At 40.1% G+C, this 26796-nt stretch overlaps 1 protein-coding gene across 4 annotated transcripts; it reads left to right on the forward strand.

Annotated features, from left to right (window-relative positions):
- Nucleotides 1–4202: 4202 nt before the first annotated feature.
- On the forward strand, nt 4203–26449 carry LOC148054728 (C-type lectin domain family 5 member A-like). 4 transcript variants are annotated; one of them, XM_087767272.1, is made up of 8 exons: nt 4203–4356; nt 5300–5368; nt 9057–9146; nt 15735–15800; nt 16530–16610; nt 16714–16856; nt 17520–17629; nt 18228–26449. In XM_087767272.1, the coding sequence occupies exons 1-8, from the start codon at nt 4278–4280 to the stop codon at nt 18370–18372; spliced, it is 783 nt and encodes a 260-aa protein (XP_087623398.1). In that variant the 5' UTR covers nt 4203–4277; the 3' UTR covers nt 18373–26449. The 4 variants fall into 4 exon arrangements, with proteins under 4 accessions (XP_087623398.1, XP_087623399.1, XP_087623400.1 ...); XM_087767273.1 differs by lacking the exon at nt 16530–16610; XM_087767274.1 differs by lacking the exon at nt 9057–9146.
- The last annotated feature ends 347 nt before the right edge of the window (nt 26450–26796 follow it).

Consider the following 26796-nt stretch of genomic DNA (forward strand, 5'->3'; position numbering starts at 1 on the left):
AAGTGAGGGGCAGAATACCAGAACAGATCACTGGTCCGCTGAAGAAGTTTCTGTAATTATCACCTGGTAGAAGGGTATTCCAGATCTGATGGCCCTGAACATGAGGGGATATTTACATAGTAGACAATTATCTCCCTTTGGAAGAAATAGGTTCAGCTAGCATTGGCATTTACTTTATTTTCATAAAAAATACTTTCTAGTATAGTTTATTTTAAACCAGAAAAGCAATGTACTGTAATGCAGTAAAGACAGGAATACAGTAATCTCTTCAATAGCTCCTGCTTAATTATTAAATCCAGAGCTTTCATAGATGGGCTACTATATGTATTTGCTCACTGGCATTTCAGTAATCATTATCTAGTCTCAAGCTATCTACATACTTATGTCAGTATAGAAAACTAGGTTCCTTTGTTATTAAATAATGTGTTTGATTCTAAAACTAGTCCTGCCATATCCAGCAAGAAAGTATATATTCCAATGACTGCACGGCAGGGAATTTACCTGCTGATTGCCAGGTAATAATGAGGCAATGACTTGGTGTTTACTGAAAAATAGACCTCATACTCTGTCGTATAGCAAACCTATGAATTCCAATTTTACAAAAGCTAAACCATTTGCTGTTCTCTTTTCTTATATTTTTCCCCAATGTATACATGAGAATTAGAAGAGCAAATCTGATGATAGTTACGTTCTTTGTCACTATACTGACTATTTCAAATTTCATACTAGCACTTTTCAACAAATTCTATCCCCACTTTCCCCAAGGCAGAGTGTCTGCTTATTTTGACAATAATTAGTACACCAGGTAAAACCACCTTCGGACTTTAAAAGCAAGCATCGCAAAACAGAATGATTAGGAGAGTAACTAACCACACAGAGTGGATTCATTCCTTATTTGGCTGATGAGCATTTATTAGCTAGTAATTATCTCAGCTAAAACTGAAGCATGGACAGAAAAAAGTAATATTTGCCTTGAAGGCAAGCTCATGAAGAGAATCCATGAGATATTCCAAGAGAACCATCCAGACACAGAGAGCCATGTCCTAAATAAAACATACATTACTGAGATCACTGTGCTGTGCTTAGTAACATGATCTTAATGCTCACTAAACACTTTCCCCTTCAAATTTCTATATCACATTCCTTCTCACTCACAGCATAGTCAAGTCACAGCAAGGCTGGTGTGATACTGACACATTCATTGTCCCTTGTACATAATGAGGGCGAGAGGCTTTAGAAGAAAATAAATAATAAAATAAAATAAAATAAAATAAAATAAAATAAAATAAAATAAAATAAAGTAAAATAAAGTAAAATAAAATAAAATAAAATAAAATAAAATAAAATAAAATAAAATAAAATAAAATAAAATAAAATAAAATAAAATGGAAGAGAAGAGAAGGGAAGGGAAGGGAAGGGAAGGGAAGGGAAGGGAAGGGAAGGGAAGGGAAGGGAAGGGAAGGGAAGGGAAGGGAAGGGAAGGGAAGGGAAGGGAAGGGAAGGGAAGGAAGGGAAGGGAAGGGAAGGGAAGGGAAGGAAGGAAGGAAGGGAAGGGAAGGGAAGGGAAGGGAAGGAAGGGAAGGGAAGGGAAGGGAAGGGAAGGGAAGGGAAGGGAAGGGAAGGAAGGAAGGGAAGGGAAGGGAAGGGAAGGGAAGGAAGGAAGGGAAGGAAGGAAGGAAGGAAGGGAAGGAAGGAAGGAAGGGAAGGAGAGGAGAGGAGAGGAGAGGAGAGGAGAGGAGAGGAGAGGAGAGGAGAGGAGAGGAGAGGAGAGGAGAGGAGAGAGGAGAGGAGAGGAGAGGAGAGGAGAGGAGAGGAGAGGAGAGGAGAGGAGAGGAGAGGAGAGGAGAGGAGAGGAGAGGAGAGGAGAGGAAAGGAAAGGAAAGGAAAGGAAAGGAAAGGAAAGGAAAGGAAAGGAAAGGAAAGGAAAGGAAAGGAAAGGAAAGGAAAGGAAAGGAAAGGAAAGGAAAGGAAAGGAAAGGAAAGGAAAGGAAAGGAAAGCAAAGGAAAGGAAAGGAAAGGAAAGGAAAGGAAAGGAAAGGAAAGGAAAGGAAAGGAAAGGAAAGGAAAGGAAGAATATTTCAGTTGGAAGGGACCTACAACGATCATCTAGTCCAACTGCCTGGCCACTTCAGGGCTCACTAAAAGTTAAAGTATCTTATTAAGGGTGTTGTCCAAATGCCTCAACACAGGCTTGCGGCATCAATCACCTCTCTAGGAAGCCTGTTCCAGTGTCTGACCACCCTCTTGCTAAAGAAGTGTTTCCTAACATCAAGTCTGAACCCCCCTTGATGCAGCTTTGAACCATTCCCATGCGTCCTGGCACTGCATCCCAGGGAGAAGAGATCAGCACCTCCCTCTCCACTTCCCCTCCTCAGGAAGCTGTAGAGAGCAATGAGGTCGCCCCTCAGCCTCCTTCTCTTCAAAGTAGACAAACCCGGAGGCCTTGGCCACTCCTCATAGGAGATGCCTTCCAGCCCTTCCACCAGCTTTGTTGCTGTCCTCTGGATGCATTCAAGGATCTTCACATCCTTCTTAAATAGTGGGGCCCTGTGCTGGTTTTGGCTGAGATAGAGTTAATCTTCTTCATAGTAGCTAGTATGGGGCTGTGCTTTGGATTTGTGCTGAAAACAGTGTTGATAACACAGGGATGTTTTAGTGAGCAGTGCTTACACAGTGTCAAAGCCTTTTCTGCTTCTCACCCCACCCCACCAGTGAGTAGGCTGGGGGTGCACAAGAAGCCGGGAGGGGACACAGTCGGGACGCTGATCCCAACTGATCAAAGGGATATTCCACACCATATGACGTCATGCTCAGCAATATAAATCTAGGGGAAAGAAGAAGGAAGGGGGGGACATTCGGTGTGATGGCATTTGTCTTTCCAAGTAACTGTTACATGTGATGGAGCCCTACTTTTCTGGAGATGGCTGAACACCTGCCTGCTGATGGGAAGCAGTGAATTAATTCCTTGTTTTACTTTGCTTGCGTGCATGGCTTTTGCTTTGCCTATTAAATTGTATTTATTTCAACCCATGAGTTTTCTCACTTCTACTCTTCCGATTCTCTTCCCCATCCCACTGGAAGGAGGACTGAGCAAGCAGTTGTGTGATGCTTAGTTGCCGGCTGGGGTTAAACCATGACAGGCCCAGAACTGCACACAATACTCAAGGTGAGGCCACACCAACGCTGAACACAGTGGAATAATCACCTCTTTTGACCGGCTGGTTATGCTGTGTTTGATGCACCCCAGGATGTGGTTTGCCCTGTTGGCTGCCAGGGCACACTGCTGGCTCATGTTGAGCTGGCTGTCAATCAGGCTGGGTGATCAGGCTTCTCCTGGCAGATTATATCTGCTGTCAGTGCAAAACCCAAATCTGGTAAATGCTGCTATGAGCTACGATATTTCCTCTAAAAATGATTCACAGCACAATGTCCATGTACCTGCCACTTCCTGCTCTATGAAAGCAATAGTCATGTGGGAATTAAAAGCCTGGAAAGCCTAGGGCTTGTCTTATTTAGACCAGCCTATTCTAGTTGCTGCCTTTGCATATTAAGCACACTTTGCCATTCCTGAAACAGGCTGGACTAATCCCACTTTATGAATCCCCATTTGCCATCAGAAGTTACCTACAGAGGGGAAGAACATTTTTCTGAGCTGCACAAACCCCACATTCCTCAGGACACAGCAAGTCAGCTTGGTTCCGGTTTAGAAGAGCTGCAGACACATGACAGAGTCCCAAAGTGTGGCAGGGTCCTGTTTCAGCAGTGTTGAGTATGTTTTTCTAGAGATCAGGGGCAAATGTATCATGCTTTCAGATGTCCGTTTTTGAGAGTACTGCCTTCTGGACTCCACAGGGCTGCTCCCTGTGATGTGCCATGGGTCCACCCCGAGAGCTTCACTCTCCTTCCTGGGGCTGACTTCCAAATCTTTGTACTTTTCTTCTCCTTTCCATTTCACGTAATAAAGTTTGTCTTTTCAAAATACAAGGAGGTGGGACAGGGACAGGGTGTCAAGATTTGGAAACTCAAAATACTACTAATTCCAGAACCATTTCCCAACAAAGGTGACCACAAGGCCACAACCTTACATTTAACGTGCCACTATCAAATGACCAATTAGAAGTAGGCTTCCCTTCTCATTACAAGTTTCTGCATTACAGAAAGAGTAAAGAACTTCCTCCTGAAGGCTAGAGACGGAGGGGAGCTATTAGTCATCCTCAGTCTAGAGTACCACTTTAAAAACAGCAGCAACGGGAAAAAAAGGAGAAGGGGGAGCAAGAATGTCAGAAAATCTCATTTATGCTGACTTGAACTTGACTGAATCAACCAGACCCAGACTACAGATCACTGATGTCCAAGGTAGGTCAACTGGTCCGCACTGAGCTTTCTTTGTATTCTTCGACCTCCCTAACACATATTTTGAAAGAGTGCCATGGAGCACCAAAGCCCCAAAGAGGACGAAGGAAATATGGGGGACAGAGCTGTGAAAAATCTGCAGGTGGGCTGTCCCCGTAATATTTTTACCAAAATAAATCCTGATATACAGCACTGAGCCCCTTTGTTTCTACCACCATACAGAGTGCATTCTTCTGGCTTATGGAATTAATTTCATGAAAAATTCATAAAAATACTATAAAAACTGTATAAAAAACTGTATAAAAGCTGTAAGTAGGAGTAAATTATAAGGAAACTCATAGAAAACATTAACTCTGTATGGTGGTAGAAACAAAGGGGCTCAGTGCTGTATATCAGGATGACTTTGAATGTTTTATAAAATTGCAACATCATGTTTCTTAGTTTCTACCTCCTTTTTATGCATCCCTGCTTTCTTCCATACTCGCTTATATTTATTATCTGCAGATGTTAGAATAGTTTTCACTTTTCTCACCATCTTATTGTTAACTAGTAACCCCTTCAAATGTAGCATTATCTGCAGTTTTCAGGTTTGCTTTGATATTGTAGTTATTCTCACCACTCACATATGGATGCAAATTGAATAAGATGATCAGACAACCTTAGACAGTTTTCTCCACTTCTGTTTAGATGTAAAATGTGTGTGCATGTGCCCATGTCTCCTCTGTTATTGTCTGCACTGGAGAGAAACCACATCTGTTTCCACTTATAGCAAGTCCTCTCAGGTGTGAATGCAACAGACAAAAATATTATTTGGGCATAGCTAAACATGGTCACATAAATCAGCTGCTCTCATGTGTTTAGCATTTCTTATCATTTCAGTCATTTTTGTTCCATTTAAGTTGTTTCCCAGCTTTCTTCGTTCTCTGTTATTTTTGCCTGGTTTTAGGTTCTACATATGCAGAAGTGAAAGTGCAATCCCTAGACACAAATGCTGCAGCTAGCCACACATCTTCCGGTGAGTTTTCAGCTGTCTGCTAGAATGAAATGAATTTAAACAATGAGCAGAGAGGAGTCCATTCCTTATTTTCTAAAAATGCAGTGATATAAAACCGTATGGGAGACAGGAAGATACAGTTGTCTGCTTTATATAGCCAGAGCAGGGGGCAGTGCATGTGTTGTGTTGTATGCAACTAAACACTTATTGGCTTCACTGGCGTAGGAACACAAAGATATTTTGGGCCAGACGAAGAAACCATCTAGCCCAGCCTCCTGTCTCCAACAGCAGGCATAAGTGAACAAATTGACATGAATAAGAAGAGGGTAGGCATATATGATACCTTCCTGTAATACTTTCACACGCATGTATCTACTCAGGGACTTCCTGAAACAGATGTGTTTCTCAGTGGATTTCTCTTCTACAAACTTGCCCAATCTCCTCTTGGTTCTATACACAGCCCTGATTTCTATAACATCCTTTGATGAGGGGATCCACAGTTCTTTTTGACATCACACAAAGAACCAGCTGCATTTTTTCACTCTGAGCTGGCCTCCTATTAGCTTCAGCTGATGTTCCCTGAAAGAGACAGTAAGCAGTCAAACCCTATCCAAGGTCTCCATGACACTCAGGATTTTATACGACTCTGACATAGCCTGTTCTTAGTCATCTCTTTTCCACACTGCAGAACACTAGTCTACATTGTCATTTACTGCTTCCCTTCTCTGAACCTTTTCCTATATGTTTTTTGAAATAAGGGTAGTAGAACTGCATGCACCATTGAAGGTAGAGGCAAATCATGGATTTATAGAACCATGTGGCAGACAAAACATCCCTGATTTTTGTTCATTTCCCTTCTGAATAATTCCTAACGCATGAGGTTGTAGAGTCTTCATCCTAGGAGATATTCAAAACCTGACTGTGCATGGTCCTGGACAGCCTGCTGTAGCTGACGCCACTTGAGCAGGGAAGTTGGACTGGGTGATCTGAAAAGGTCACTTCCAATGTAAATGATTCTGTGACTGTGTGGTCAGGACAGCAGACCTGAAGTTCACAGATCTCCTCTAGAACTTTTTTATTTTTTATTTTTAATTCACATTAGATCTGTTACCTTCTAGGCCCTGGGTGCAAAGATAGCTTTAAGAGTGGGATTACAAAACGGCATTATTAATCCAGCTATCTCACACTTAATGTCTCTTGGAATTTGTTACTATATCCATTTTTTTACTTGGGCCATAGGTCTTCCAGTTCATGCAGCTCCTCACAAGGAACTCCCCTGAAATGGAAGATCCACCCAGTTCTTACTCAGTCAGTCCTGATACGAGGGATTAATTCAGCTTCTCTACTATGGCCTTATCTTCTGAATGCTTCCTGGATAGCCTACAATCCACTGGCCTACAGATCTCTAGCAACATACTTTCTCTTGATGTGTCTGAAGACACACTGTGTTGGAAACACGGGTGCTCAAAACCACATTTGAAGTCTTTTCCTTCTCAAATTATTTTCTGTCTAATTGGTTTTTCTTATATATAATCTTTGATCTCCCAGGGCTTGTGATACTTTCTATTTTCTTCATTTGATGTCTACAGCTTTGGAAAATTAACGATCTGTTTCTAATAGCTATGTCAACTTCCTTTTACCTGTTCCCAGACCCTTCTTAGTAAGTGCCTTGTATTGGCTATGTGTTGCCAGGATGCTGTCCTTCAATAATAAATAGTCTGCCTGTATGGATTCAATTCTTTCTTAGCATCCCTTTTTAGCTCTTTTTAATAAGCTTCCTGTAGTTCCTCTCTTTTACCCATTAGCACTCTATTTTTCCTTATCTAGTCTAGTACTATGATGAATCTCTTCCTTTTAACCACTTCCCCATATACATAGCATATTGGGATGCTAACACCTAACCACAGGTGTCCAGAGCCATCTGGGAAGCATCAGGACATTTGGTCTGGCTTCAATACGCAAATATAGAAGGCCACAGATTTTTGGAGGTCCTGTGTAACATCTTCCAGGTCTGTGCAGTTGTCTGATACATGAGGGTATCTCAGCTGGCAGAAGCCACCCATTTTCAGACACCTGACATCTGAGGATCTTCCCAGCTTTTTTTTTCAGACTTCTAGTCTATGTGTAGAAGCAGGTGTGCCATAGTTGTAGTTTGCTTCTTAACAGTTTATTTAAATGTTTCTACACTCTGACCTTTCATTTTCCTGGAGATACAGTGGTTTTGAAGTCACATGTAATGGTAATATCACCCTAAACTGCTCTTTAACCTGTGTCAGCTTCGCTTTCCTCATTTTAAGAGTTACTTATATTTAGCCCCTGCCAGCTTGCTCTTATTAATTTTAGAAGTTACTTAAAACCTTCTAGATGTCATGTCCAGCAGCTTAACTCCCTTATAGTTAAGATGAAATCTGTTCCTCCAGAGTGTTTGGACACTGCACCAGATGTGTCCCAAATTCCCGAAGAATCAGAAATCTGGATCCTTACCCCATCTTCTCAGCCAGGTGCTAATATGCTGCCTTCTCATTTCTCCCTCCAGTCCTGCATAGGGCACCGGGACCATTTCTGGAATTGCCACCTTAGGATTCCTGGTCACCAACTTCCTTCCTACAAGCTTTCATTTTACCACTAAAACTTCTCTCCACCCTTCCCAGTCTTGTTGGTTGGACTAGCGTATCAGTAGATAGTTTGCACCTATCAAACAGATTTGTTGATTAGAGCAATCAACAGGTTTCCAGGGTGCAACCATTTCCTGACAAAACCTCAGGCAGAAAGCTTGACAGCACAGAGTTCTTCTTGTGTGCCTTCTTCTTTCAAAGACTGGTTGAAAATCAGTCTAGTTTAATACTATACTAAGTATGACAGCTTCTTAGCATTTCAGTCATTCAAATAGTAATGCACAAGGCGTGAAAATGAGGTTACCAGACAGAACAGACCAGATATTGACTGCAGTCAGGATGAAGATGCAGGATGGTTTCCTCATTTATCTAAAACTGTTTACTTTACAGAGCAGGGGTAAATAGCAGCAAAAACCTTAATTTGGTTTTCAGATCCTACTTGTCACACAGACACCATAAACTTCAAAGACAGCAGAAGGGGTAAGTAAATACTCTAGCAAATATGTGAAGCAGGAAGAGATGGAAAGCTCTCCTTTACCTTTTAATTCAGTGTCTGATGAGTCCAGTCAGGCACTGAGCTTGTTATTTGTCCCCTCTTGGACCTGCTTGTGCTCTATCACACCCAGCCAGTATCCACTGAGTTGGCAGACTAATGAATATTGCAAGGATCCCCTTGAAGTAAATCCTGAACAAAAGTCCATAAATAACAGTCAAAACAGAAAGAGGAGACAGTTCAAATCCTCTGAAAAATTTGCTTTGTTAGGGAGTATAACATAGCAGGACCTTTATCTGGTAGGTTGTTTGGATTTTGCTTCCACAGTATTTTGAGAGAGCAGATAAGGATCTCAGTGAGCACTTAACTCTAGTATCAAGTGCAGCAGAATTTAACAAAGTATTCTAGGCAATGGCAGAAGGGTTCAGGTTGAATATCTGTCATGGAAAAAAAATGTGTCCACAATATACAGCACCAAAGGGCTTTGCCTAACTTGGAAGAGTTGTCTCAGTGTGAGCCTGAAAAGGGCATCTTTGAATGAAGGCAAAGGTTTCCTTTCCCAGTTGATCCCCTAATCTTTATTTTTGCTGTCTATCTGTAGGTAAAAGCTGTTGCTCCAGAACAAGTGTCGCTCTATTGGTTGCTGTCATAACCCTCCTACTGATCTTAGCGGTGTGTCTGATACTCATATGTAAGTCCTGTTAAAAATGTAATAACTGCAATTAATTTGTGACTCTCACTCACTGACTGACATCTAAGTCATGAAATCCAAAACCAGTAGGAACAGAAGGCTAATTTGAAGGCACAGGATAGTAGTTTTTAGCCAATCATGGACGTAAGAAGAAATCTGTGAAAAAGTTGAGTGGCTTGAAAGTTTAAAATTCCAAAAGAAAAAAAAAAGCCAAAACCCAATTACAAAATGTGACAATGTTCAAACAATAAATAATTCATTATACAAATGTTTTGAAGAAACAAGTATAGATTAGATAATGCCTGTTAATAATATGATTGCTGTCCATGAGAATATTTCAAGGAGATGATCTTGTATCATGTCACCAAGATGTCCATAACACCAAAAATCTTTAAATAAATATGAATAAAAGCTCATTTGAAACAGGTAACTGAGTCACAACTTAAAGGAATTTGTTTGCACTTTCCTCAAATAAAAGCCTACTACTAGGTCTCTCTGCATATATATCACTGAGTTCATAACAATCTTCGAACTACATAAAAAAATATAGGTTTTTTTAGAAATAAAGCATTCTTATCTCCATTAGAAAAAAAAAATTAATAGAACCACGTGGTACTTTCCTTTGAATATTTTTGAGGAATCATTTTAAAATTTCAGATGTGCTTGCTTGTTTTTCATCCTTTGATAGCTGAGCAAGCTTAAGAAGTTTCCACAATCAATCATACTCAAGTCCCAGAGTTTGCCACCTACTCAGAGATGCACATGGAGACACTCTTTGTGAAGACATGCCAAAATCTTTGATCCATGAAACTTAAAAAATAGGGTTGGGGGAGGTAATTGTTTTTTCTTTTTCAAGGTAAAGAGTAGGACAGATGTCTGATAGTACTCTGACCTTTATAAAATGTAAAATACCACAGGAAGGGCAAAATTAAAAAAAAAAACAAAAAACAAATAAACAAAAAAACCACCACAAAAAAACCCACCACAACATAACAAGGTGAAACTAACAAGCATTTAATAGAGCTTTAAATCAGGAGTTGAATGAGGGGTCATTAGACTTTAATTCAGGTTTCGCTTCAGTTATAGTTACTTTGTTGGGTTCAGTACTGTCTCAGTGAACCAAAAAAATACTCCTAAGAAATGAGATCCAGATCAAACTTTAGAAACTAAATCAAATTAGTTTTTAACTTCAATAGCATACAGTTTTCATTTGTACTCCAAATGAAAACTGTTGCCATTTTGACCATTTTATTTCTAGGTTTTAATTTTATATGAGTTTTCCATACGGTTTTGTTTTGCCAAATATACTGTTTTTGACTAACAGCTTGTTTAAATGAACTAAACTCTCATCTCTTGATATTGCTCCACCATACAAGAGCTCTGCAGGCCAGAAGGCATTTTCCATTTCTGTTCATGAAAATGACAACAATTTTACACAGTGGAACCTGACCAGAAATTTTTATGATTTTTATGGTAGTATCATATTATTTTCTTTATTCTTGAGAGAAAATTTATCTGCTAGTAAGTAAAAAATTGGCCCTGCAGTTCATGAGCTGGTCTTCCAAGAACAGGCAGGTCTGACTTTGTTTCAAATGCTCCTTCATATGAATTAAATTTTGCTCTTTTCTGAAACCAGAAGCTGATATCCAGCCTTAAGAAATATGCATATAATTGTATATATGAAAAACATGCGATTACATACGCATGAAAAACATATGATTACCAATTGATTTTTCTGTTTTATTTTTCCCTGTTGCTCTAGGGATTCAGTTAAAGGCAAAGAAAGCCTTGATGTTCTCAATTAGCATTTGTGTTCAGTTTTGGGCCCCTCACTACAAGAAGGACATTGAGGTGCTGAGCGTGTCCAGAGAAGGGCAACGAAGCTGGTGAAGGGTCTAGAGAACAAGTCTTATGAGGAGTGGCTGAGGGAGCTGGGGTTGTTTAGTTTGGAGAAGAGGAGGCTGAGGGGAGACCTCATTGCTCTCTACAACTACCTGAAAGGAGGTTGCAGCCAGGTGGGGGTCAGTCTCTTCTCCAAAGTAACAAGCAATAGGACAAGAGCAAATGGCCTCAAGCTGCACCAGGGGAGGTTTAGATTGGGTATTAGGAAAAACTTCTTCACCAAAAAGGTAGTCAGGCCCTGGAACAGGCTGCCCAGGGAAGTGGTTGAGTCCCCATCCCTGGAGGTATTTAAAAGAAGGGTAGACGTGGTGCTTAGGGACATGGTTTAGTGGTGGACTTGCAGTGCTAGGTTAATGGTCAGACTCAATGATCTTAAGGGTCTTTTCCAACCTTTACAATTCTATGATTCTATGATTCTATGACTAATGCACCATAAAATTCACAGTGTTAATTTGCTCCAATTAGAAAATAACATATTGTTGCTTTGTTAGGTTTCAGTGCCTTTGAACTGTTTACAGTAATGGTGCTGTCTGAATCACTCAGGCAGATTTCAGAGCTAAATGTGACAATGGGCCAGGAGAAAATCTTGACCCACCATTTATGTGTTGTAAATTGAATTCAATCCAGTAGGAGAACCAGTGGGACGGTGCTCATTTTTGTAATGCATACCAGTACGCATTCATTTCTAATTTTTCACAGAAAAAAATGCTTTTAAATTATGTTAGGTAGTTTTAGTACCAGTATTTTGTACTACTATATATTAAGGACTTCAGGGTATCTTTACAAGCAGTTCTGCAAGCTTCCACCCACAGGCTCAGAGTATATGCGAAACCCAGCTTCTTCATTTTCTAAAATGAAATGGTCCTTGTATTTGTTCATATTATGTTTTTGATAACTTTTCCTGAAGAGTAAATTCTGTTTTCCCCTCTTCCAAACATGTGGTTGCTTCTTCAGTTTCTCAATTCTCAGCTTTAACTTCATTACTTCCACAATGATTATCTGTTTTAATACTCTATAAAATATAATGCATACTTTATCATGTGTAGCTCTATGTACAGGTTTGGATGTAATTCTATATCCCAGAGCTTTAAGAACCTTTGTTTTCAAATGTTCAAACATGCATCTTTCCCTGTTTTTTTTTAAATAGTGATATCTAAGACTCAACTGCTCCTACACTAATATATTGGAAGTTAATCCCTAAAAGGAACAGGGCAAATAATACAATTTAGTCTCCTCAAAATTAGACTTTTATTGATCAACTTTGATCCTTGAATTGTAAATGTAAAAGCAGTATTATACATTGCCAGCTTTTGGTTTTAGGTGCTAAATTGAAACTTTTTTCTCACAACTCCAAAAGTCTAGTTCTTGCTTGGTATCAGGAAAGAAATGTAGATTAGTAGGACTTCCTAGGCAGTGTGTTTTTGAAGTCTATAGTGGCTTTTACAAGTCATACTTCAGCAATTTGTAAAAGAGTAGCTCGACAACCATTTTGCACCAGGAGATGCCAGCTCATTATGATCCCAGTAAAAAAAAAGGCACTCAGACTCTGTAAGGGATTATTTTAAATGCTATTTATTAGAGCTAATGCTGCAAAGAAGGAGAGGACAGTATAGAAAATCCTAAATCCCTTCAGACGCTGGCAACCCTGAGCAAAATTACAGAACAGAGGAACTTGGTCCAGGGGCTCTGTTTTCTGGGAAAGTAAGTATAAACATTTCCCAGAATAATACCATTATTTCATACTTATTTCCTTTTGTCACTCACTGTCTGGCTCTAGGCTTACAGAAGGAGCTAATTAATCCTTTGTACTAAAATTGAGATTCATTTATGTCACTGCTCAGTTTGGAGCCTCTGGTGGTCCTTGAAATCCTTCTGGACAGATATGTGGGGGGAAGTGATAAGACAAGCATATATTTTTTAATTATTTCAATGATGTTGAGCATTTTACTGAATCATTTAATGTAGTAGTTGAGGGGATATTTCAGCCATTAGGGGTATTTGTAGTTGCCAGCCAAAAAAAATCTATATTCTCTTTATGATTGTCATAGTGCTAAAAGTTCCTTCATTTTGGCTATGAAGAATTCTCTGAGATGGAGTTGGAAGAAAAAATCCTCACATGTTAAAGGCTGGTCAGGTTGCTTCTCACAACAGACAAACGTGTGTCTAGTGAAAGGTTTTCCCTTTCCTGAAAACCTTTGCCTTGCCAGTATTCTTTGTTTCTTGAGGAAATAATTAACTTCTCCAGCATTCTCTGAAAACCGAATATTGTATCGGAATGACATATTCAATCAGAGCACAAACGCTCCTCAGGATTTTTGTCAATAAAAATTTGGCTACAGAGGATGTATCGGAAGACGAGATGCTACATTTATGATAAAATAACCTATTTTTGTCAGAGGTAGGTACAAGGCAAAAATGGATCCTCTGTAAGAGAGGCGCTCATTTCTCAGACTCAATAGTTACTTCTTGTCAGCATAGTTATGACTACATTCTGGTGGGCTGAACCCCTTCCAAGATATCATTCCTACTGCACTATAGTGTCTTGCATCTGTAAGGATGCATAGGTACTAGAGAAGTGGTTCTACTCCAAGGAAAGTAAGAGCTCAGGATTGCCACCTTTGCAGTTTGGATGCTTTGGGCTAGTAATCCGTCCTTTCACTACCAATTTTCAATGTCCAGAAGAGATTAGGTGTCACCTAATCTAATTGCCACTCCACTTCTTTTCCCTCATCTTATTTTTGAGCTTAATGCTTATAAACAAAGTTCTTCCTTTAATATTCTGGGTTTTTTATCATTTGCCTCTAGTACGAATTCTGCAGAGATGTCAGTTCTTTCATGCTCCATGCCGTTCTGGTATAAGTTTCTTAGAACTTTCTTTAATTCAATCTTTCTTTCTCATTTTATATATTCTTTTTTTAAAAGGAATTTATCAATTCTGGTTTCAACTATAAGAATTCTACCCCTACAATTTTTAATTTAATGTTTCTTTACAGTTATTATTCATCCCTTCATTGTTCAACTCCAAATAACCTCAAAAATGCCTCCTTAAACTTTGTTATAGACAATTTAGTAACTCCCAGTCAGTTGACCTAATACCCATTCATGGCATGGGCAATTTTGTCTTTAAAGCTGAGGCTTCCTGAGCAGCAAAGCTGGGAGAATATAAATGTTTTCTTACTGCTACACGGAGTCAGCTGGAATAACATAATCCTCCTTTAGCCTGTTAACTAAGAATGATCCCTGAACTCCATACTTTCAATAAAATCTAAACCCTTGAGGGAGTTTCTAAACTGATAAAACCAAAGCCCTGAGAAGACATGAAAAATACATAAAAATCACATGAGCTTCTCTAGTAAAGTAGACATAAGTTTATTTCATCTGAGGCCTCGGCTACTTTCTTCACCCTCTCAAAACCCTTTTTTTCCTTTTCTCTGTGATAAATTCATGCAGTCTAGCTAGTCATCAGATAATAAAAATACATTTGTAAGCCTCCTTCCACGATGCCTTTTTCTGGGAATCAGAAGCCTTCTGCGGAGCAGAAATCCCTCACAACCACTGTGTCAGAAGAAACAGGAAAATCAAGGCTATTTCAGCCTGGCTATCTGCTTTCAAATCTAAAATGAACACTGTTGTCTCATTTTGGTCTCGGGGGAGTGTTGTGGTTTAGCCCCAGCCAGCACCTAAGCACCACACAGCCGCTCGCTCACTCGCCCACCCCCGGTGGGATGAGGGAGAGAATTGGAAGGGTAAAAGTGAGAAAACTCGTGGGTTGAGATAAGAACAGCTTAATAATTGAAGTAAAATAAAATAGAATAGTAGTAATAGTAGTAGTAATAATAATGATATAATAATTAATAATAATAATAATAAAATAATAATATACAAAGCAAGTGATACACAATATAATTCCTCACCACCTGCCAACCGATGCCCATCCCATCCCTGAGCAGCATTTGCTGCCCCCCTGGCCAACTCCCCCAGCCTTATATACTGAGCATGATGTCATACGGTATGGAATAGCCCTTTGGCCAGTCTGGGTCAGCTGTCCTGGCTGTGGCCCCTCACAGCTTCTTGCTGGCAGGGCAGGGGAAGCTGAAAAGTCTTTGACAAGTGTCAAGGACTTAGCAACAACTAAAACATCAGCGTGTTATCAACATTATTCTCATCCTAAATCCAAAACACAGCACTATACCAGCTACTAGGAAGAAAATTAACTCTGTCCCAGCTGAAACCAGGGCAGGGAGCAACACTGTTAGACCAGCTTCCAGGTGGGGCACAGGTGTGCTCTGCCTGAATATCTCACCTCAGTTGTTTTGGGATAGGAGCAGACAGTGACCACAGCTCCAAGCTGTGTGGTAGCACGCTTAACCAAGAACAGATTGGCTTGAGCACTGATCTCTCAAAGATGGCTCTTATTTCTTATTGCTGTAGTTATGCGTATACTATACACCACATTTACCACTAATCTGAAAATATGCAGAGCATTTTTTGTCAAATTTCAGAGTTAGGCTCTTTGGAAATCTGCTCCATAGTATGGTACTACAGGTGGGTTTTTTTCCAATGGAGGAGCAAAAAAGTGAGGACTAGGCATTCCGGGGGGGGGGGTCAAAGGGGTCCAGAAGAGCTCTAACAGTGTATGGCAAAATGGTCAGTCATTCAAAGCAGAAATTGTATTCTTATTTCCAGATCATCCAACTGCAAGCAGACCAGCTGACTCAAAAACATTCTTCGCTACCTATGAAGAGACACTAGGTAGGTAATACTATGTCATTCAAAAGACAGTTTCCAAAAGCCTGTTAGATTGCCTTTTGAGGGGGAGGGGAGTGGTGGGTGTGTATAGATTTTGTTCAGAAGAAAAACAAACAAAAAGTCTGATATCTCAGGAATAAACAACCTTATCTTGTACACTCATAGGATGACCTCTCAAGGACAGAGACATTTCACATTTTCATCTTCTTTAAAAGTAGTGCTTGGTCAGCACTGCATTACTGTTATAGAGGGAAGAAGAACTGATTTACTCCTCTCATGCTAGCGCAGAGGAGCACATGGCTGGGTGAATGGACATGAATGTAACAGTCCCTTTGGTACCACAGCATTGTAGTGAGCATGATGGATCCATGTGCATGTACTGCTTTTCAAACACTCCTCCATTCTTAGCATTTTAACTAATTGCAATTGTCTTCTGTTTAGGAGCTGCTGGATAACCAACTAAATTATATCACACAGTCCCTGTCTCCCTGAATCATGTCACCCTTTCCAGATCCCTTTCTCTGTTCCTCCTGGTACCTTGCCTGGTAATGGAGAGAAATGTTCTTTCTTTCAGTAACATCACTATTGCCATATTTTGCAGCAGGCAAATAAGACTTTTGAAAACTGAAAGCTGCTTTTTCCCCAGACCATTTCTCTTTATCTCCTGAGCACAGATTTAAAAGGCAGGATAATGTTATCATCTGTGATTCTACTTCTCTGACTCATGCCTAGGGACTCTTGGGCTGGTATTAGCTACAGAGACTGGCAGGGATCCCTGGTGGTCTGGTGAAAATTATAAGCAGGACCACACAGGTACTTTTTTGGCTGTAACTTACTCTCTTACCTTTCTTTGGTAATGGGATCCTTTCATTAGTGTAAACATGGATTTTTCCACACCCGTTTTTCCCACCTCCAGGCTGTCCCCCATCTTGGGAAAAAAAGGGGGAAAAATGCTACTTCTTTTCTAAAATCCAAGAAATGAAAGACTGGAACGCCTCCCGTAAAGAATGTACTGACATGGATTCAGACCTGGTGATCATTGACAGTGAGGAAGAACTGGTGAGATCTAAACTCATGGGGCTGCTTCTAGGGTTGCTTGACCTGTGTGCCAAAGAGCTGATGGGTTACACTTGTGTATTCTCATGTTAGATGTCTTTGGGGGTCTATAATCTACTGCTAGCCATATACACCAAGCACCTCTGTATGGTAACAAACACCTTCACAGTAAGATGCATCTTGGTTCTTGAAGTCTTGCATCTGGAAGCTTCTCTCCCCAGGCATGCTCTCATGGGAAGGAGCAAACTCTCTGCCTACCCGACGTATGTTTTAAAGGGATTTAGCACACAAACCAAGACCAAGCAAGTTGAACAGACACTTATTTGTGAGACCCATTGCTTTGATGAAAGCTGAAAAGTCTTTCCCATCACAATCAGAATTGAAAAGTGTCTCCAGGTATCAGGTCACACCTGGCTAATTACAATGGATAGCTTTAATGGTATCACAGGTGTATTATTCTATTTAGTCTATTCCTAAGAAACCCCAGGAAGAGAGATGAGATTAAATAAAAGTGGAAAAATTCAGCCTCTGAAGCTGTGGAAAGAGATGGTGTGGCTGGATGCACACTGTTCTTTCTCTGTTGGCTATTTAGGACTACGCTTTCTATGTACCTCTGGTGAAGAAAATGTAATTTTAATGTATTACAATTGTTTGTTTCCTTTCTAGAATTATCTTGTTTCAAAATCAAGGGGTCATTACTACTTCCTTGGTTTCAAATACTCGATGAGCGAGAAGAAATGGAAGTGGATTAACAACGTGGAACATAGCGCAGTCAGGTAAGCTTATTCCAGCAAGTCACTGTGATGCAATGTCTGGAAACAGAAAAAAAAAAAAAAAAAAAAACAACAGAGCCAACAACAGGGAGTGTAAGCGAGATCAGGGATTGCAATTTGTAGCAACCTGATTCCTTGAGATTCAGGTGCTTCAGAACATCCCTGTGACAAATCAAAGGGAGCCCATAAATGAGTCACATGGGAACACAGGCATGTCACATCAGGATGGCAAGAGAGGACATAGCTGTAGTTCTGTCACGGAAGGAGGAATCTGACTAGATGGAGTTCAGTGGGGAAAGAAAGGATATACCCTGCAGGTACAAGAGAGAGTGTGATGTCAGCACCATTGAATGGAGGTTACCAAAGAAGGGGAAGGTCTCTGGGTGGGAAAGCATAGCCCATATACTTTTGTTGAGGTCTAGGGAAGAAAATTAGGGAATGGGAGGGACACTCCAACAAGGCAGCTTCTAATCCCACTGACAATAATATAGCTTAGCAGCAAGGCCAGGTGCCACTCTGTCTTTCATGAAAGTGATACTGACTGCACTGCATCCATCTAGGTCAGGAATGCAACTAAATCTAACTTTCTCTCCCTGTTCAGCTTTACTATAAAAGGAGACCCTAACTATTATTGCGCTGTCATTGGACATGGCAATGTAGAAACTGCATCTTGTGGTGGATCCTCAACAACAGAAAATATGTGTGAAAAAGCTGCAAATATTTCAGAAAAGGAGACGGAGAGCTAAAAACAAGAGGTCCAGGCAGGAATGTCATTCCCAGCTTCCTGTACGAATGGCAGATGGGATTTGTCTCACTTATCTTTAGCTGCTTAAATATCTAGTCAAAGAGACTCTTACAGGCTTCCTTTAGACACCTTGCCAAGCTTAGCACACTCTTTCTCAAGATGAGTGTCCAGGACTGGATGGATCCCCCTCTAGAGGAGCCTGCATTTTCACACATTAGGAGTTTGGGTGACTTGCTCCTACAAGATGCCTGACTTTCAGGTAGCCACTGTTAGGTGATATGAGGCCAACCTCAGTGATAGGTGTCACTCAGATGACAGATCCTCTCTCTCATAGACACATGCATATATATCCATATATTCACAATTCTGCTTGTGCACAACGAGACACTTCAAAGCCTTGCCATGCACTGGTCTTCCCTGAAGCCACAGGTGAAGGTTGACACATATTTATATTTTGGATCCTGTAGAAAAGTGCAATCATCACACTCATTGCCATGTGTCATAGATATGATTGACAGGACAAAGTCAAATGTGTGTGTGTATATAAATGTTACTCTGTAAAAGACTGTCTCTGTTAAAAAACCACACCGGATACCAGACCCTGTGGGGCTAAAACGTGATTCACCAAAATGGCAAATATCCTACACCACAGCTCTCTGCATAAAATCACCGCAAGTCCTGTGTAGGTCAGGGAATGTATATCAGATTTAGACTTAGCCCTGCTGAAGAAGGGCACAGGATGAAGAGCAGTAGAGACTACCAAAGCCTGAAAAACAGAGTCACCATAATAGCTCAACTGGACAGAAAACAGTCAAATCAAAAGAAGCTGGTGAGAAGCATGAGAGTGACCTACAGAGAATGACAACACAGTGGACTGTCCTGTTTTTCTTGGATAATGATCAAAGGAGAAAATCATGCATGAAGGTTTTTTCTGCACAGAAAAGTTACAGCCAACTCCAGAAACAGGTGGTATCAGTAGAGCACAGATGTGACCAGCAAACAGGGAATATTACCAAAGCTCTTCCAATGTGCTTCAGCGGCTCTTGGGACCCTGGGGCTTTTGTAACTCTGAGGATTATTATTCTTACCATGTCCTTTGAAGGCAGAATCATTCCTACTTAAAATGGTGCCATTCATGGCTCTCTCCTTCATCTGCAGGATGGAGAAAGCTCTGTGAATTCCTTGATGAAGTGACAGTGATGTCATACTTTCTCATTGAAAAAAAAAAGTTTTTGCTTAATCAAAGAATTTCTACTCAGAATGCTGTAGCCAAGGGTAGTAAAAATGGAATCATACAGGAAAAACTCTCTCATTCTGACGTAAAAGCACATTTTGATGTCCCTCAGAAAGCAATACTTCTTACTGCCCTCATTCATTAAGACTTTTTTGAAAGATATTTGTAGTTCCCCCACTGATCTGCAATCACCAAAGGACAAAGTAAGAATATGTACCTGTAACACAATAATCTCAATGGCAGAAACCAGAATCTAAACTATTATCTCAGAAGGAAGCTGTGCTGGAGAGGCTATTTGTTTGTACTCAGTTTACTGGAGGGGGTGGGAGAGGGCTCTATATTGTGTTATGGAGCAGCCTGGAGGAGGGCTGCCCTTTTATTTTCATATTCCAGCTGCTGCCCTTTAATCAGGTAGGCTCTACTGAAGGCAAGGGGCAGGGAAATATCTCTTCCCTGGGAGACACTGGACCTAGGGGAAGTTTGGAGGCTTCAGGAAGCAGCAGATCCAAGCAGCTATGCATCAGCAGTGACAGAAAGGGGGAAGCTGCCCTAAGGCCACTGTGGAACTACATGAAGTCCATCAAACCCAGAAAGCCACAGAAAGTCACAGGACTAAGGAGCAAACACTGCTTACAAGGAAATCTCTAGCAAGGGAGGAAGTTTGATTTAAAGTGGTTTATTTACTCTGCCTCTGTACTTTCTTTGTTCACAAAGTTATCTTTTTCTGATTTTGTTATCCTAGTTTTTAAGTAAACCTTAAGTTTACAGGTTGGGATTCCTTGATTATCTTTTAGCATGCTTACTGCAAGGAAAAGGTGAAACATTTCACACTAACTCTGACTTGTTCAGGGTCTCATTCTGATGCCAAGGACAGGGAATCCCAAACCAATCCAAACCTAACCTCTCAGAGCTTCTGTGTGCCTGCAGAGAATTACAAGGTTGGTTTTAATTCTTTATGCAGCTGGCCAATAGGCTGACACTCGTTTGGATAGGTCAGGCTGACAGCGTCAGCCTCATAGGGCACATCCTAGACACATGGCAGGCTCCATTAGTGACCATTATCAAGAATAACCTGCAACTGAGAGACACCTCCAAGAGGTGTTCCCCAGGGCTTGTCCTATTTTCATAGACCTATACTGCAGAGCATTTCACGAAAAATCTCCTCAGCTACATTGCTGCTGATGAAGGGGCTAACAAAGTGAACCCAGGGTAGTTGCAATGCAAAAGTGGCCCTAGGAAAGTGTGCTCAGCATGCTGGCAGTGAGGCACAGAGCTGAAGTCTGCCACAGAGCGGCATCCTGGGGATCTCCTTTGTCAGAAGGGCCATTCTTCGCAGCCCTATTTCCACCTCCGTGTCTACCCTTGGGCCAACAAAAGGCAGAGTCTGTTTGGTTTAGAACTATTTTCATGCAAATTCTCAGTAGCTTTAAAATTAAAATATACATTTATCACACTGGATTGTCCCATTCTTGCAACAATGCTATCCCCTACAGTCTGTGTTAGAATGGTAGGCAATTTATGCTCCAGTCACCGACTGTTACCATATTCCACTGAAAATCTACATTAAAACATTTGAAAAACCCTCAACATTTACAAGTCAGGAAATATCAGGTTTCCCAGACACTCAGGATTGACTGGGTTACTCTGCTCAGTTACTGAATGGGGCAATGTTCTTCCAGCCTCACTTCTTTAGTTGGTGAGAGTTGTCTTCTCCACTTTTAGCTGTGATGCCACTGACATAAAAACATGATTTCTGTGCAATTCTTCCCCTGCTCAGTTTGATTTTAGTTAACCAGAATGATCCCTTCATGAAAGTATCAACAAACAGAGCTAAGTGGCTGAGTACATGCTGAAGAGAAAATGTGTGTGTGCACATGCACGTGCGCACACACATTAACCCTCTGAAAAGCTTCCTTGGTTAAAACTGTTTGCTGATAAAGCTCTGCCCACATTGTATTTTAAGGAGGTGCCATTCTGAAAAGAAGAAAAAGCCAATGTTTCCTTTTCTGCTGATTCAACTACTAGATGAGGAAGAGGACCATGGGAGAAGGACCATTTCCAGCATAGGAAATGGAAGTGTCATCCATACAGGGTTTTTTTTGTTGGTTGGTTGGTTGGTTTTTGTTTGGGTGGTTTTTTTTGTTCGTATGTTTTTCCTACTCCTGATAACTTATGCTTTAGCATGTTGAGTACATTCCAAATATTTGGAGAGGAAGTTACCAGACTCTACTGAGTCTCTAATGAGCATGTACAAACTGAGATACAGGGAGGCTGTATTTAGGGAAGAGGGTAATTTCCTTATCAAATTTCTGATCTCCATTGGTGGAGATACTATAAAGTTTCAGCGAAATGGTTGTATATGTACTTTTAACATGACTAAGAATGTGGGTTTTTTCCTTATTTCAGTATTGGAAATAACAGAATTATTGAACTGAGGATTAAACTATAGGCGTTACTGTTTGCTCCATCTATAAAAAAAGAAAAAACTAAATGTGCCTGTTGATATTGGCTTGCCTTTAAAAGGCCAGTTTTGCTCTCTCATCTACAACTTTCTTTGTTAAGAAAGGGACCCTTCTATATGAACAGAAATGCTTGGCATAGCCCTGACTGGTAGTAGTTTCCTACAGACCCCCTTGCTCCTTCTGGTCCTAGACTAGAGTTTGAGTGCAAGTGAGCGGTACAAAGGCTTCCTACAATTAAGCCAGTGCTTGAACTCTATGTTGCAATTAGTATAACTATTTTGTCTAGGTGTGATATTTTCTTGATAGAGATTGGTCAGTTATTAGTCTCTAATGTACATCTGATATAAAGTAGCTTATACTTGTAAAGCATATCTCTTTCCTTCATGAGCAGAGTGACTGTATAGTAGCTATGCCTTTGTGATTAAAGCTTTAAAACTTTCATCATTATAAAGGCCTAAAAATGTGTGAACCTTTGCTCTTGAGGGTTCATCTCTAAAAAAAGATGAAGCTAGGCCTTTATTTGGCTTCCAGGCTTTGTGGATGTTTACATACATATATTTATCTTTTTAGAGAGCTAGACAACCCCAGAGTATGAATAAAAAAAACAACATATTTGAAGGACCATATTTTTGGAAACATATTTTTGCTTTCATTTTTGAATTTGGGAAATCAGCATGGTTTGCTAGAAGAAGTAGCCTCATGATAAAAATACCTCAACAAAATCACCAAAGAGAAATCCAGCTGGAGATTAAGGCAGTTAGGTAAACTAAACCACTGAAAGGCGAGCCTCACTTCTAGTGTCACCAAGATGCTAGGTTTATCTGCTAGAGATGGAGACCTTGGATGTGTTTAAAACTAGCCGAGGTGTTTTGCTCTGAGGAGAACTGCAGTACAGTTTTAGTAAGGGAGGCTTTAAAGAAATGAGTTCAAAAGGACACTAAGTTAGGACAAAAGCTTTAGATTGTGGCAGAAATTACTTAGGAAAACAGCGTTTCACATTTTCAAATAGAAAAGGAAACAACATAGCAACAAACAAATAAGACAAATGCTCAGGTTTCAAGGAGACGTGAGTCCCACAGGCCTCTTTTAAACGCAAGAATATATTCTGCAGGAAGTCAGTGGAAAGGAGTGTAAATTGTAAAACATCATCAAATGGGAGAATTATGAGGGCTGGGACAAAATTTGAAGATCAAACAACCAAACACATAATAGAAAAAAATAATTATTTCAACTGTGCAGGAATCCTCTGAGAGAATAAAGTACATTTACAGAAGAGATTAATTGTAGTTTTTAAGAAAAACATGAAGTTTGCTGAGAAAGCAGTTTCTCTATGCTGGGCTTCAACACACCTTGGGGTTTTTTGTAATTAAGATACAAACAGAAAATTGTATATCAGGAAACTTAGTATTGGAATAAACAATAGCACAGGACCCGATACTTTGTCATGTTCTTAATGTGCTTCAGAATTCATTTTTTTAACTGATGATACCATAGGTGATTGTAAAAACTTGTAACTGTATCGAAGACTTGAGGGTAGCAACTGTCATAATAACATGTTTTACTTAATCTCAAAAATTTGTTTTCAGATGTAAATTATTTTCCCACTTCCTGCTCACCGTCTTTTCCAGGTCATTTAACAGCAACTTCCAGCCTTGCACAACACTTAGAGATGTTTTACCATTAACTGAAATATGTCAGTCACCTCTCCTGTCGCATAAATCAACAACAGGATTTCCTCTTGCAATTGCAGTTATTTCATTTCTTCAACAAGAATTTCACAATGGGATACAATGAAAGGCTTTTGGAGAGCCCGGCTGGCTCCCTGATTGCCATCTTGACTGTAGAGAGAACTGGGAAAGACAAGAGAAATCCAGTTTTCAAAAGCAGAAGTCATGCTTGTTGAATTCAGTTTTGTATCAGTGATATACAGTGACAATTTTAAGGAAAAGTAGCCCACAGACTAACCCTACTACATCTATACGTTACAGGCTAGAGATGGCAAGGAGCATAGAGGCAAACTAAATATTTGCTATTTGCTCCTTAATTATTCTATACAGTTGCTAAGACTAATGAGTCTAAAATATGTAGTATTTTACTGGACAAGCAGGAGAATAACACAATATCCAGAAAATAACTTGTGCCAGTATTTTACAAGAGTTTGTAATGAAGACTTCAGATGGTAGAGCTGGAAACACAGAAGGGCCTAGAGAGGACTTTGATGCAGCTTAAAAATGGAAAAAATATTGACACAAAAGTTATTCTCTGGGAGAATTAACACGGTATAAAAATGAACGTAGCGTATGTACTAGTCCAGGATTAGAGGTCAGATCAATTAAAAAATCTTCATTTTCCCCCAGGAATTTTGATTCAGCTACACTTTGTGCCCTGTGAATAGCACATTATTACTTTATGCCAATAAAACTCAGTAAAGCAGGTATCATTGCTGTATACTGCACAATCTGTCTAGAGTACATGTTGTTTGTCCATTTCCTGACTTACCATGTTTAGTATTTTTTCCTCTCTCCTTAATACTGGATTACTGTATGACACAGAGACCTGTTTCATAAAAGCTGAAGATGCCTCTGCCTTGTCTGTAGAGCTTGGGCATAGGATGAGTGAGGAAGTTGGATTTCATGTTGGTGGCTGAGATGAAGCAATGCCAAACCTTTCCTATGGAAGCCCCTTTGCCAGTTCAGGAGGACACATGCTCAAGGCAGATTCTGACTAAATCATGCAAATTAAATTTAGAAAAATGTCAATGACACCATTACCCTTGTAGAAAAAAATCTGCAAAAGCCACTTGTGATACCTAAATAAACAAAGGATCTTGAGAGAGCAAGAAGATATTTTCAATGCACCTTCACTGCATGAGAATAGCATCCATTTCCCTTGGATGTGAGAGGCAGGTTCAGAGCATGGATAGGCCTGTTTGTTGTTCCATTTATTTTTATAAGTTTGAAACTACTCATTACAGGAAAACTATGTATAATTAATGCCATTTAGTGATGTTTGATAAGAGACTTGTGTAATGTGTAGGCACCTGTGATCCCAGAGGACGCTTCTGGGTCACAAGCCTCTGCCAGCTGGTGGTAAATACCGTAACTCTGTGGCATCTGATCATTCCCATTTCCTTTGCTGACTCTAAAGCACCCAGTCTTCCTCAAAGGGCCAGTAAAGCATAGATGCAGCCTTAATGAAGGGGCAGCACCTTCCACTTGCTGTCAGATGAAATTTATTCTGCCACAGGGCTTCTGGAGGATCACTGACTGCTATGGACAAGGGACCAGCTAATGCTCCCCAAGTACCATCTCTGAGAGATATTGCATGTTCCTTATAGCTAGACAAAATACAGACTGCTAGACTCACCTCAATAACATAAGCAGTTTTCAAGTAAATTTTGAAGGAAAAGGTAATACAAATCACAGAGGTCAACTGGAGAAAAAACCCAACATGAATATATTCACAAGGATAGCTCATCCTGGTCAACTTTCTCTGAGTAGATGACTGACTCATCTGAAATCAGGATTTTATTAAAACATTCAATTAGGATTCCACATAGGAAATTATTAACAAGCTTTTTGGAGAAAAATATTGTGTTCAATACATTCAGTAGTGGCCTTGTTTCAAAATGCAGACATCTGCTAGTAATGTCTAAAGTGACATAAGGTTATGTTTGAATAACGCAAGACTGGAAGACAATGTCAAAATGGATGAAGATCCAAGCCTAATACAGCAAGAACTGCATGACCTGAGGTGGACTGTAGTAAAAGAAACTGAATGAAATGGAACAGCAGGAAGTGCAGTGGTACAGACTAATAACAAGACTTAAACTGGGAGTTTAGCAGTTGGAAATGACAAAAGACCTGTGCACCTCAGTCAATGCTAAGTGACAGGGAACCACCAGTGTAGCAAAGCTGCGAAAAAAAAGTAGTGCAGTCCTAGAATGTATTGGATGAACATTTCCAGTAGAGATGAGGCATATTAGTACCATTCTACAGGAAAAAAGCACCCTTATCTGCAGTAATATGAGGAGTTCAAGCCACCCATGTTGAACCTGAGCATCAGCTGTGACAAGTACAGAATAATAACTAGCAGAGCCAGAATATGGAGAGGATGGATCTTACAAGAGATGATTAAGAAAGCTTGCATGGACTAGCTTAGTGAAATGGCACATATGGAGGAATGCATTTATTGTCCATAAGTGTATCAGAATTGGTTAGGATGGAGGGAGAAAAGTTAAGGTGAAGTACAAATGTGGCATGAAGTGAGGAATAAATTGTCCATCTTAATTTTAAGATGAAAACTTGTTTTAGGGTAAGATATGTCAAGATTGCACTGAAAACCAGCCCAGTGTTAAAAATAAAGCCTGTTCATAAACCATGTATTCATTTTAGGATATAAGTTTGTTTGTTTGGGGTTTTTTAATTTGTCTGAAGTCTATGTTCCCTAATTTCCAGACCTAGTTTTTGAGAAAAATTAACTTGAAATCATAAATTTGATGATCAGATGGACTTTTGGCTGTGTCTCCAAGCAGCTGAGACCTGGGGCTCTGGATTTCATTCTGAAATGTACAACTACACAAGGAGAATTTTATGGATAATTGTGATCAGAAATGGTGCAGTAATACCCAGCATTTGGGCACTGAACTGTGCCAAGCTCCTCCAAAACACAAGCAGTTCATCCATTCATAGTAAAATAGTGCCTCTCTATGGAAAGGGCCAAGGTCTAG

This window comes from Nipponia nippon, unplaced genomic scaffold, assembly GCF_047370975.1.
Source record: "Nipponia nippon isolate SJK-2023a ecotype South Korea unplaced genomic scaffold, ASM4737097v1 scaffold_3, whole genome shotgun sequence".
Classification (NCBI taxonomy): domain Eukaryota; kingdom Metazoa; phylum Chordata; class Aves; order Pelecaniformes; family Threskiornithidae; genus Nipponia; species Nipponia nippon.

Excerpts from the sequence above, each read along its gene's own strand:
- LOC148054728 (XM_087767272.1), top strand. The coding sequence starts at position 4,278 with ATGTCAGAAAATCTCATTTATGCTGACTTGAACTTGACTGAATCAACC. Across the intron at positions 15,801-16,529 it reads TACCTATGAAGAGACACTAG|GGACTCTTGGGCTGGTATTA; the intron begins GTAGGTAATACT and ends ACTCATGCCTAG. Across the intron at positions 16,857-17,519 it reads TTGACAGTGAGGAAGAACTG|AATTATCTTGTTTCAAAATC; the intron begins GTGAGATCTAAA and ends TTTCCTTTCTAG.